A 13422-nucleotide genomic window follows, 5' to 3' on the forward strand; every position below is an offset into this window, starting at 1 on the left:
AAACCGTCCTCAGAGGCCTCTGTGCAGGACAGACATGGTCTCCCCGTAAGCCGCAGTGGGCTTACCTAAGAAGCCACGTGCTAGGCAGGAGGGACTCCAAGAGGGATGCAGAGATGGTGAGCGGCCGCCACTGTTCATTCACCAGGAATCCTCACCAGCCCCACCACGGGGCGACGGAAACCAACGCCCTGTTTTCAAGTGTCACACCCAGGTCATTGCTTCTTGCCCACCTGGGTCCCTCAGACCCACCTCCCCAGCGGGGGCCAATCTCCCCTGCTACCAGGATGAGCCTGGTGCCCCGCTTAAGCGGCAAACAGCACCTGCAGGACCCGATTCTCCACCGGCTCCTTCGAAGCCTCCGATGCCCAACGGGGCGTCACCACCTCCAGAAGTCTTGCTGGCATTCCAGAAGAGTCAGTCAAGATCATGACATCCAGAGAGATGGGCCACCCTCCCGGCCCCAGTCCTGAGCTGTGAGATACCCCAGGATGCAGGTGGGTGGGTGGGGGGACCCTAGAGGGAAAACAAGAGCTAAGGAGTCCAGCTTAGGGGCAGGGGAGGGCCCTTCCCTCCATTCCCCTCTATGCAGGGCAGCAAAAGCGCTGAGGGCTGGGTGCGGGCACCCTGCATAAGTTCCCTACCCACTGACACACGCGCCCACCCCAGCTCCTCACATCCAGACCCACAGTGCAGCGTGGGCAACACCAGGATGGCGAGAAGGGAGGCGTGGAGGAGTCTTGCTAGCAAAGAGGCTCGCAGGGACCATCCTTGCGCAACCAAGCAGGACGCAAGCAGCTCCCGGACACCACCGTGTGTTAGCAGCACAACTTTGGTAGAAGGGCACCCGGAAAAGCGTCAGGCAGGCGACAGAGAGAAAACAAAGGATCCACCAACCGCTACCTACTTTCTCGTGCTTCACAAGGAATTCCAAAAACAACCCTCCAAACAAATGCATCCAAGTGGAAAACAGCCACGTCGTTAAACTTCACATAAAGAATGGAAACGGCATGAGTGAGCTTTTAAAGGCAGACCATTTTACACAACACAAGTCATAAGCACCTTTCCTTTTTCCAACCACAAACGCCCTAAAGACTTGAAGTGTTATTCTATGACTGAACTCAAGTCACGAACAACTTTGTACCTGTATATCTCACAGCAATTCAATAAAAAAAGACTGGGATCACGTGTTTTCAAGAGAATTTTTTTTCTTTCTTTTTGGATCACACCTGGCGATACACAGGGGTTACTCCTGGCTCTGCACTCAGGAGTTACTCCCAGCGGTGCTCAGGGGACCATATGGGATGCTGGGAATCGAACCCGGGTCGGCCACGTGCAAGGCAAACGCCCTACCCGCTGTGCTCTCTCTCCAGCCCCTCAACAGAATTTTCATGGTTTAAACAAAATTAAGTGCTTTGGGGGTGGGAAGTTGCCATTTCGAGCCGTCTGTCCTCCGGGGCCAGGGTTTTCTGAAGCCCACACGGGGCCAGTGAGCAGGCAACATTCATTACAAAGTTTCTTACAGATCAGGAGGGTGTTGGTTTTGAAAAGGAACTGTTTCTAATAACTTCCAGGTAGGTGAAATTAACTGGCTTTTGGGTCTAAGGAATCCCCATATTCTACCCAGAGCTCCCAACTCTGAAGCACGGATTGAGGCCAACATGGCACATCTCCCTCGTGCAGAATCTCCCAAAGGCAGGCTCGGGCGAGCTCTGGCAGGCGCTTAACCAGTTTTTCAAACCAATGTTTTAAGTCCTTCCCCCACCCGGCACCCAGCAGTGCTGACACACACCGTGGGGTAGAGCTTGCACGTCTGCACACCCGCCCTGGGCTGTCTTTCTAGCAGGGCTACGGCTGGGGGGAGGGGGTGGCCCTTGTTCAAACCCGGGGGTCCCTGAAAACGACTCTGCTGTGTCAGCGACCGCCAGGCGCTCCGCAGGGACAGGAGGCGGGGGACCGGGCCATGCACTGCCCAGCTACACCGTGCGGGCCCCCGCGCCAGCCACCCCGCGGGCGGACCCTGGCCAGGGGGCTGATGCCACCCGGACCGAGTCTCCCCGCGTCCTTTCAGAAAGCTCTTCCTTCATCCGAGCCCGGTCCTTCCTTCCGGCGGAGCCCGGCCCGCCTCTCCCGCAGCCCCCTCCCCGGTGCCCGCCCGCCTGCCCGCCCCGCCCGAGCGCGGCGGGGACGGGGGTTTCCCGGGGCTCCCCGCGCGCGTGGCGCTGACATCGGCGCTCGCGTGGCCGGATCGCGCCGGGCGGGGCAGCACTAACCCTTCTTAAATTTATTCAGGCAGCCCGAGCTGCAGAAGGAGCGCACCGAGGCCGTCTCCCAGCAGCCGCGTCCCTTCATCCCCGCCGCGGGGCGGCCTCCGGGCCGCGGGGCCGCTACATGGCGCCGGGCCCGGGGAGGCTCGCCCGGACGCGCGCGCAGCTCGGCGGGCCGCCCGGCGGAGGCGGCGCGCGCGGGCGCTCGCGGGGGCCCCGGCGCCGCCGCGTTACCACAATGCACCACTGCCGCCCGCCGCCCGGTGCACGAGCCAGTTAACCCCGTCGGCGCCGCCGCGGGAGCCGAGCTCCGGGCGGCGGAACCCCACCCCCACCCCCACCGCTCGCCCCCTTCCCCCGCCGCGTCTGCGGCCCCGGAGAGAGTCCGCCCCCCCGCCGGAGCACCGGGAACCGAGCACCCAGCCGCCCCCGTCCGTCCGCACGGCACGTTTGCACGCGCACCCCGAGCGAGCGCGGGCGCCGCCCCCCGCAGCAGCGCGCCCGGCGTGGCTCGGGTTCCACGGGCACCGGTGCCCTTGAGAGGCGCGGAGCACGTGGGAAACGTGGAGCCGGGAAGTCGGGGTCACCTCGGAGGCTCGGTCCCTCCCTGAAGCTTCCGGGGCGGCGGGTGCACCTGTAACGGGCCACCTGCAGCCACCTGTCCACTGGCCCGGAGGAAGGCAACAGGCGGGAGGGCTTGCGGGCCTCCCCCACACTCGGCCGTCCAGCTGCCTGCAGGGCTTCCACCTGGGCTGCTGATGCCCAGAAAAACACCGAGATCTCGATGGCGCCCTAGACCCGTGCCCCCACCACCCTCACCCCTGTTCTGAACAGAAACGTGGAATCTGTCCGTCCACGGTGCCACCTTGGTCCCTCAGACCCAGGCCGGAGCCACAGGGCAGCGGGTAAGGTGTTTGCTTTGCATGCGGCTGACCTGGGTTCGGTCCCTGGCACCCCATATGGTCCCCTGAGCCCTGCCAGGAGGGGTCGATGAGTGTAGAGTGTGGCCCAACACCCCCACCCCCACCACCACCCCAATGCCACCAAAAAGAAAACTTAAATAAAACACCCCCATAGTTTGTTGACAAATCCTGACTGCAAAGCCCAGACTCCATCATCCGCCTCCCTCCCCCCACCTGCCCCCCACCCCCATACTCCACAGTATCTGCTCTCTGCCAGAGCCCGCGATGTCAGACCTCGTCACCCTCCCCCTCAGAGGCCTCCCAGACCCCACGGCAGGACCCTCTCTTCACCCCCACCCCCATACCATGCTGACCTCTTGGCCTGAACACAGCTGCCACAAGGCCATCCAAGCCCGGTCACTGGCCCTGTTATTTGGGGAGGGGGAAACGGTTCACTTGCATGCAGTGTTTAGGGGGCTCGAGGGCCACCCCCAGAAATTCTGGGCCAAACCAGCTGGAGGTTCAATGCGACAGCCTGAGATATGATGAGAGGGATTCCCAGGGCCGCCCTGGTTGTATTCAGGAACTCTGGTTGCAACCAGTGATGGGGGGGTGGGGGCATGGGCTAGGGACAGAACCCAGCACCCTCACTCCTGCCTCTCCCCTCCCTCCGGCCCCTCACTGACACTGCTTGTGCCTTTTCCAGTGCACACAGCCTCTGTGCCCTGAAACTGAGTTTTTAACATCTGTCCAGACCTGACAAAATCCTCGTGGCGAGCTCCTCGGACCGCATTTAGCACAGGGAACTGACTGAAAAAGAACCCATTGCTTTTCGCGCACTTCAGAGTTTTCCAGTCTACAATGATACTCCTGTTATCCCAGGTAATCGACTCCGGGAAGGGGTTGGGGGGTCCCTGATTCCTTTCCAAGCCTTGAAAGCAAAAGCGCACCTCTCCGACCCCGGGGCTTCATCCACTGCAGTGGCGCTCGATTCGGGGAGTCCCGAGATCTAAGGTCGAACAGCAGTTCTGGGCCTTGGGTTTTGTTGTTCCGTTAATAAAGTGGCCTCACCAGCGATGCGAGGGGTCACTGGGTTACATGTTGCAGTGCTGGGGTGCCGTTCAGTGCCAGGGACTAAACTTGGGGCTCCCACATGCAATACAAACTCTCCACCCCTTTGCACTACCTCCCCCTGGCCTCAGGAGAGTGTTTTGTGTTTTTCTGGCTACAAAATAAAGAGCGTAATAATGATCTGCATGCCCACCGGGATGGGAAGGCTGAGTGTCAGGCCCTGGCTAATGGCTACACCTGCATTTCCCCATTCAAACCCCCACCCCCCACCCCACAGGCCCCTCTGCAGTAGTTCCTCCAGTTCCCTCTTGCACAGATGAGCAGACTTAAGATACTGGAAGAAAGTGACCTGCCCAGGGTGACCAAGCTTTGAACTGGCCTGTTCTGGCTGACCTCAGAGGCCACACTCTGAACCATACTCTCTGGGGTCCCTTTCACCAGTAACTGCTCCCAGGGTCCCCGAGGCTGCAGGAAGAAAAGCGAAGGAGACGGAAACTGTCCTGTCCTGAATGCTTTGGGAACTGTTTGCATGGAGGATTTGCACACGCAGAACTGATTTTTCATTTTATTTCTGTATTTATAGCACAGCGGTAGGGCGTTCGCCTTACAAGCGGCCAACATGGCCGACCCGAGTTCGATTCCTCCACCCCTCTCGGAGAGCCCGGCAAGCTACCGAGAGTATTCGATATGCCAGACACAGTAACAACAAAGTCTCCAGTGGAGACGTTACTGGGCCCGCTCGAGCAAATCGACGATCAACGGGAGGGCCTTTACCTTTTTTTACCTATTTATTATTTTGGCTTGAGGGCCACGCCCAGCTGTGCTCAGAGCTTGCTTACGCCTGTTCGTTGCTCTGGGGTCCCTCCTGATGGTGATGAACTGCATGCACCTTGTCATCGCTGGAGCCTGATTTAACTTTTGATAGTGGCCTCCCAGTGAGGCTCAGGGCATCTGGGGGCCACTCCAAGTGACACACGAGAGTCATCCTGGCAGTGCCCAGGGACCCCCAAGTTTGCTCTGTGGTGCCAAGGTACAAGCAAGGCTTGTGCTCCGCTGCGTCGACTGTACCCCTGACCCCAGCCCCGGATATTCAGCCAGACACTGAGCATCGTGGGCTCCAGAGGCTGGAAGAATCTCAGGAGAGCAGAGCTAGGCCCTTATCTCAGGGCTGAGAAAGGGGGCACTTTGCGCCATGCTCACAGCTGTGGAGGGATGTCAGGATGACACACCCTGTTCACTCTGCCTGCCCTACCCTCACCAAGTACCACTCGGACAGCTGCGTAATGCAGAAATGGGAGCAAACACATGCGGGGGGACATACAACAGAGCCATGTCCCCCAGAGTGGACACTACCTTCTCCCTACCCAGATCTTCACCAGGTTGGAAAAATGATGGGGGTGGGGCGTGGTTATAGCCTCAGGTTCAGTTGGGAGGAGTAAGATTTCCAGGGGCACTGAGTGGTTTTTATCCTTAAAGGGGAGGGCACACCCTGTAAGTTTGAGAACCTCCGCTGCAGAGAACAATGAACAACACCCCCCCCATACACATCAGCTTAATTATTTTAACATAGCAAACATGTTGATCATATCAATAATGGTCAGTTGGTGCTCTCAGGAAACACTTCACAAATCTTAAAACGAGCTTAGCAGCCCGCCAGAAGGGCGCTGATTCTTCTTGGGGGTGGGGGGGGGGGACAATGGGCTGGAAAGACTCAGATGACCCAACTGGGAGCAGACACCAAGCGCGGGAGACCTGCTGGCTGCTCACAAGTCTCCCTCCCATCACAGGTGGAGGATGAGGGCCGGAGCGATAGCACAGGGGCAGGGTGAGTGCCTTGCACACAGCCTACCTGGATTCAATCCTCGGCACTACATATGGTCCCCCAGCACCACCAGGAGTGAGCCCTGTGCAGAGACAAGAGCAAGCTCTGCACACCGCCGGGTGTGTCCCGAACCCGAAAAACAAAAACAAGAACAGGTGAGACTGAAGCCCAGCCCTGCCTCTGCTCCCCGGCAGGCCCTCCATATGGCATGTGTCTCCAGAACGCTTCTAGGGGGCAGGCCCCCCACACCCTAAAATGAACAAGTGCACAAACTCTGCAAAATCCCTAAGGTCCACTCACCCCCAGTGCTCTGAGCCGGCACCCCTGGGGGCAGCTATGACCCTCCCTCCAAGCTCCTCTCTGACCCCCGCATCAAGATCCCTTGACTTGGTGCCACGGAAGTCCTGGGCCCCACTTCCTTTGCCATGTGGCACCTTTACGGCTGCTCCCTACGGCCAGTATTCTCAGCGGAACTGTTGCCCTCTCCTGGCTCTTGCCTCTCTATCTCCCACATATGCCCAAGGCTGGGAGTCTCTGCTGGCCCTCCCAGAACAGGGAGTCACAGAGAAAATGTCACGCGGGGAGCAGGACATAGCCTAGGTGGTCACCTGGCAGGACCCTGCGAGTCCCACAGCCGGTGCCTGCCCAGTGGGTGGGAGGACGGATTCTCCGGGATTGATTCCCAAGGAGCCAGGAGGCCTGCAGCAGGTGTGTGGCAAAAACCAAAAAGTCACCTTGGGTCTGACATCAGCGAATGTTTATTTCTTCCCCTATGCAGACTATCAGGGAGCTGTTTAAGAGTTCTAAATGCAGCAGATGCCACTGGAATCAGAGATCATGTCTTTGAAAGGGTGGAGGGCCAGAGACAAGGAAGGGTAAAGCTAGCCTTGCATGTGGCTGATCCTGGTTTCACCAACACACCCCAAGCATCATCACAGTGATCCCTGAGCACAGAGCCAAGAGTAAGTCTTGAGTACTACTGCATGTGACTCCCCAAAACAAAACCAACAAAATAAAATAAATAAAATAAAAAGGCTGGGGCCGGAGCGGTAGTACAGCCGGGAGGGCATGTGGCCTTGCATGTGGCTGGCCTGGTTTTGATTCTGGCACTCCATTTGGTCCCCTGAGCCCCGCCAGGAGTAATTCCTGAGTGCAGAGCCAGAAGTAAGCCCTACGCATTGCTGGGTGAGGCCATAAACAAACAAGTTTAAAAGGTAATATTAAATAAGATGGAAAAGATAAATTATGCAATCGTTTAATTGTGCAGTTTTAACTGTGCATATAGAAGCATAATAAAATTCTGGGTTCTGAGGGGAATTTCCTCAAGCCTGGGCTCCTGAAATGTCCCAGTTTCTTTCTGGCCCAGGATCTAGTGTGTCCTGCTGTGGGCTCCCATTTGTCCGTCTCCCGCCCCAGACTGTACACTCCTAGTGGGAAGAATCCAGTCTTTTCTCATGATGCTCAGCGTGGTCCAACACACAGGACAAGCTCACGAGTAAAGAGATGAAAGCAAACTCATAAATCATCAGGATTCCCCTGGGGACCAGCCAGCACACCCCCCCCCCCCGCCATCTCCTTGCCTTCGCAAGCTCCCGCTGCTCCCCACATGCCCCTCACATGCAAGTCAGCACTCTGACCCCTTCCCTTCAGAACCCACGTGTTGGAACCCTGGCACAGAACATGCTGGGAACACACAGAGCTGATCAGAGGCTTGGAAAGGCCTCGGGAGCAAAAACTGACAATAGCTCCCTGGCCTGAGCTGAGCCCCCAGTGCATCTGGATTGAGGGACCTTTGGTTTCCCTCTCGAGGGGCCCTCGTCTCATCACTGATGCATGTCTAGGATGCACAGGAGAGAAACACCCACTTTCCCTGTTGTGCTCTGCTGAATCAAGTTCCCAAAGGTCCATCTCACCTCCCTGCTCCTGGGGGGACTTAACCACAGCAAGAGGCCCTGAAGGCCAGCTGCGTTCTAAGAACAGCCATTGGCATCCCTGGCGCCTGCCAGCACCCTGGATCAACTGTTCTGCACCAAAGCCAAAGAATTCATTCATGAGCAATTCATGAAAACGTGTGGCTAGCAATTCAAATGAACTGCCAGGGGGGAGCCATGGTCGATATATCGCTGGTGAGTCTTAGAACAGAAAAATGGAATGGAGGAGAGCACATCATTCAAATCAGTTAAGGGAAAGAGGGGACAAACGTGACAAGTGAGACTGGAGCAACAGGACAGTGGCCCACCCAGGTTAGATTCCCCAACACCCCACATGGTGCCCTGAGCCCTGCCAGGAGGGATTCCTGAGCACAGAGCCAGGAGTAAGCCCAGAGCACTGCTGGGTGTGGTTGACTCCTCTAGCTTTGTTCCTTGGGAGTGCGACATTGCTAGGGCAGGCCAGGAGGCGAGCGGCGCCTCTTAGGAAACTGAGCCCGGCAGGCTTGACTGTCAGGAGCCAGCCAGTGCAGGGCATCTCTGCGCATGCGTTCAGAAGGGGCGGTCTTGTGAGGAACAGGTACTTGTGGGTCAGAGCCCACCTGGCACAATTGAAGACACGAGCCCCTTCTCATCCCCTTCTGCTCCAAAAGTGGGCCCCAGTGGGCCCCCATAATTACCAATGTCCATTACTGACTGAGGCCTTTGCTTGTTGAAATCTAAAATACCACTTCCTCCCACCAATCCTTCAAAATAATCCAAGAGCTGGAATTTCCAAGCGATTACTATTTCAGTTTCCTCACACACAGTCACTTTTTTAAAAAAAGAAAATGAAAAAAAAAAAAGGTATTGGAAACACAAATACAGTGCAAAATGCTTGCTCCCTTTGCTTCCTTTGCTATTATTAAAGTGGAAGTGATCCCTAAGGGCAGAGCCAGGAGTCAGTCCTGAGCACCACTGGTTGCGGCCCCAAAACCAAAGTAATAATAATAACCAAAACCAAAGTGGTACAAAGTAAAGCTGCCTGAAATGGCCCAAATAGATTTAATTAAGAACCCCGAAAGTCAGCAGGATTACAGTGAGGTTGAAATACTTGATGGTAGGGGAAAATGTGCATTCCATGAAGACATCTTCTGGGGGGGGGGTCATCCCAGGCAGTGCTCAGGTGCTACTCCCAGCTCAGTGCTCAGGATTCACTCCTAGAAGCACTAGAAGGGCCATGTGGTGCTGAGAATCACTCCTGGGGCTCGTGCATGCAAAGCATGCACTCCAGTCCTGGAACCATTCCCTCTACCCTTCATAAAGAGATCCTACCATTCCCCAGGTGCTGCCATCCTGACTCAGTAACCCAGTGCTGGAAATATTTCCCTGGGAAATGATTCAAGAGAAGCAAAAAGCTTCTAGTTCAGATACTCAGCACATCGTCACACAGAGAAATGGAAATGCTTGAAAGGGGCTTTGAAACGTGAAATGACATCAACTCAGGGGTCTACTGCACAGCCATTAATAGGACCAAGATAGAGCCAGAGCCAATCAGGTGGAACATGGGTGGAAAAGGCAGAAGCGCATAAGGTGCCCTTCAAAAGGCATGAAGTGCCGGCCAGAATGACGCCAAAGGTGTGACATCCCAGTACTTGTGCAAAGAGGGAAAGGGACTGTGCATGACTCAGGAAGTTTTATGAGGCTGTGTGACTGCAGGGGTGTTTCCTGCATTCTGCACATTCTTTGCCTTCGTATGTGAACTTTATCACAGTCCCAATGCCCCCCAAGGCCCAAGTTGCATTCTAACAATTGAATGTTGGTAAAGCCTTTGCCTAGGAGTAAAAAGAAGAGCTGCACGAGTCATGAGGACAAAGGACAGAGGCCATGAGCAGGCAGGGGGCCCCAACAAACTTATCAGCAGTCAGGAGCCCTGTGGAGACTGGGCATTCGGGGTCAGATGCAGAGCCCGAGATCAAATTTGCAAGCTGTGCATGGACTAACTTTCTAAGCAAGCATAGGAGTGTCTCTGAGCCCCAGGCCCAGATTCCATCCGAAGGGCGCTACCTCCTGGTTATGTCCCCCTCCCCCACATTCTTGGAAAACCAACACTGCAATACTGCAGAATGTGATCATATTCTGAGATGGAGCCTTGGAAGAGGTCATCAAGGTAAAAGGAGGTCATGGAGGCAGGATCTCATCCAATTGGCCAGTGTCCTCCAAAGAGAAGGACACGGACACACACACACACACACACACACACACACACACACACACAGACTGAGGTGAACTACTGGAGCCGAGACAAGAACACAGCTAGCCACAAGTCAAGGAGAGAGGCTGCAGGTAAAACCAAACCTTGACCTTGACCTTGGACTTCTGGTCATTTTGACTGGGTAGGCCACACAGTCCTACCCAATGCAACAAAAGGGGTTGAGTACACAAATCTATTGCAGGACGGGGCTTGTTATGGCAGCCTGCACATTTTAATACCTGACACCCCTCTGCAGAGCCATCAAGATAACTTCTCCAGCAGAGGCAAGCCCAGGAAAATACCCAGGAAGGGAGTGCAGGAGGTAAGGTGCTTGTCTTGCATGCAGCCAACCCTGGTCCCATCCCTGGCACCACATGTGGTCCCCCGAGCACTGCAGGGTGTGGCCCCAAACAATGAGACAGACAAAATACGGGTGAAGAGCGCCACACCAGGGGCAGGGCACTGGGACCAAGATCCAACACCCAGGCCTGTGCAGGAAGAGGGGATCCCAATGCCCACCAGTGAATTAGCTTCATGACTACGAGGCCCTGCCAAGGTCAGCTGCTCCTGGGGTCCTGGGGAAAGCCAGGGAGAGGTGGAGCGTGATGGGCAGAACTGCCTTAGCGATGACAAATTTAAAGATCAGTGAAGTTAGGGGTTCTGTTCAAAGAGCAAGCATAGACTAGAAGAGAGGCAGAATGCCTCCAAAGCTTTGAGCCTCCGAGCTCCACTTCCCCCAGCACTTCCCAGGGCTGGACAGATAGTACATAGTTATTACGGCACTTGCCTTGCATGCAGCGGACCCCTGTTGTATCCCAGACATCGAATTTGCTCTCCCAACACCACCCAAGGGATCTCTGAGCACGGAGCTAGGAGAGAGCCCTGAGCATTGCCGGGTGTGCCTCCCAAAATAAAGAAACTAAACAAAATAATTCCTGATTGCTAGGTTTTTTTAAAAAAGTATGTTTGCAAAGACAGTGGTACCACAGCCACCAGGAAATTAAAAGATAAACCACAAAGAGAAAATAATTGCAGAATAAATATGTGACCAGCCAGAGAAGAGTCATAACTTAGAATGAATGCCTATAAATCGGCATAGAAACTATATACCTCTAAACAGTAAAATGCGATGGAGAGGAACACACAAACCACAAAATACAAATGATTCGTCAATAAACAGATGCAAGTATATCCAACCTCATTGGCAATACGGGAAATGCGATGAAAATTTCATCATTCGTTTTGACTGACCGTGTTCGTTTGTATTTATCATGAATGTGTCTTTATGATGTAACAATTCCACTCTGAGAACCCCAAGGCATGGAAAAATCTTATACACATGCAAAGATCCAGGTCATAGTAGGTCCAGATGTAGCGATAAAATGAACCAAACTGGACATTGGCAGCATTTAATGTAATCAGTTATAATATGTCATGAAATTCGTTTTTTTCTCTTTAAGTCACACCCTGCAGGGCTCAGGGGCTATTCCTGGCTCTGTGCTCAGGAGTGACCCCTGGTGGTGCTCGGGGATTCCAAGCCGACTGGGTCAGCTGTGTCAAGTCTCAACTGTGTGAGTGTATTAACGTATGCAGGGGAGAGTGTGCGACCATACAGGGAAAGATCTGGAAAAAAATGTAATGGGTGTGTCCGTCTCTCGGGAGGGAAATGAGCTGATGGTAAATGACCGAATCTTATACGCTCCATATTGGCGAACCATTAAACTATCTCTTGGGTTTCCCAACAAAATGGAATCTCTCAAGAAACCAGGAGAAAGAAACGCAGCCAGACTGTCTCCTGTTCATGCCACAACCAATGAGATCTGACCAGAGACCTCTAGGTCTGGCATGAACGGGGGTGCACAAGGAGGTGGATCTGAGGGCAGAGGGCCCAGAAGTCACATCAGAGAGGCCACCACACCAGTGCACACAGACCAACCTGGCCGGCAGCATTCAGAGAGGGGCTGGAGGATTTGACGCACCCGTGGCACAATCCCCACGAGGCAGAGGAGCAGAGCTGCCCATGGTGACGGGCCCTGCAAAGAACGAACACAGCTGCAAGTGGGAACAGGAGCGACGAGCCTCGCCCGCTGGCGCCACCCCACGCCCCAACCCCAACCACCACCGCGCTGGCTCAGGGATGTGGCTCAGGAGATGCCCTCTCTCTGCGGGGGTCCAGGTACCTACCTACCTACAACACGCCTGCTTGGGGTTATGTACGTCCAGGGAGGCCCAAGGAAAAGGACTTAAAGAGGGGACATGATGCCATGGGCAATTCAGACAGAAGATGCAGTGACAGGGCTGGAAAGATAGGACAGCTGGTAGGGAACTTGCCTTGCATGCAGCGACCGGGGTTCCATTTCTGGATTCCTGTATGTTCCCCTAAGCACCACCAGCAGTAATTCCTGAGTGCACAGCCAGAAATAACCCCTGAGCACACTGGTGTGGCCCCAAAACAAAGAAAACAAAAGAAGACATGAGACAGGCAGGAAGAAGACAGGGTGTGCTACTGCTCAGAAGTCATCCCTGCACGCAACAGCCTGCTCAGATGCCCAGGGAGGGGCCCTGATCTCCAACACTGCCTGCTTCCTGTGCCTGGTGTCACTCACCCTTGGTTCTCAAGTCCCCTCTGTCTGCTCCCTGCCCTGAGTCTACAAACGAAATATCAGAGGGTCAGAACGGTTAAATAAGTAAGCAGGAGCTTGAACCCAGATCTCTCGGTCTACAAAATTGGCCTTGTTCTCTTTCCCTTGCATAGCTGTGGCCACCGTCTCTAACATGGTTCCACCAAGTTACCCATTTGGTTACTTGCAACCAAATGAACATGGAACATTATCATCTGCCTTGACTTTAAGAAATCCAGTCCTGGGGCTGAAGTGATAGCACAGCAGGTAGGGTGTTTGCTTTGCACGCAGCCGACCCGGGTTCGATTCCCAGCATCCCATATGGTCCCTTGAGCTACCGCCATGAGTAATTCCTGAGTGCAGAGCCAAGCGTAACCCCTGTGCATGGTCAGGTGTGACCCAAAAAGCACCCCCCAAAAAAAGAAATTCAGTCCAAAAGGTTTTCACAATCGGGGGCATATTCTGCAACTGTACACAGATACTGCAAGTGTGGGACTTCTAAATAGAGGTGAGCTGGATTAAGGACCGTGTGTATCTCCCAGGTCAACAATCCATGGCCAGTTTCCTCAGTGACAGAGAAC

General features: G+C 54.9%; 2 protein-coding genes across 3 annotated transcripts in view; one reads left to right on the forward strand and one right to left on the reverse strand.

The window, feature by feature from the left end:
• Nucleotides 1–13422, reverse strand: part of OSBP2 (oxysterol binding protein 2) — a 77072-nt gene that overhangs the window by 61386 nt on the left and 2264 nt on the right. Inside the window, exon 1 of one of the 2 annotated variants that reach the window (XM_056116527.1) lies at nt 2271–2434. The exons of the other annotated variant lie outside the window; for it this stretch is intronic. Within the exon in view, the coding sequence (XP_055972502.1) occupies nt 2271–2349 (79 nt within the window). The 5' untranslated portion in view covers nt 2350–2434. Of the gene's footprint in view, nt 1–2270; nt 2435–13422 lie in introns of those variants that run through there. 2 annotated transcript variants of the gene reach the window in all.
• GAL3ST1 (galactose-3-O-sulfotransferase 1) overlaps nt 1–13422 on the forward strand; it is a 237885-nt gene that overhangs the window by 31697 nt on the left and 192766 nt on the right. The gene's annotated exons all lie outside the window — the stretch shown is intronic.

This window comes from Sorex fumeus, unplaced genomic scaffold (genome assembly GCF_029834395.1).
Source record: "Sorex fumeus unplaced genomic scaffold, SorFum_2.1 ptg000032l, whole genome shotgun sequence".
Classification (NCBI taxonomy): Eukaryota; Metazoa; Chordata; class Mammalia; order Eulipotyphla; family Soricidae; genus Sorex; species Sorex fumeus.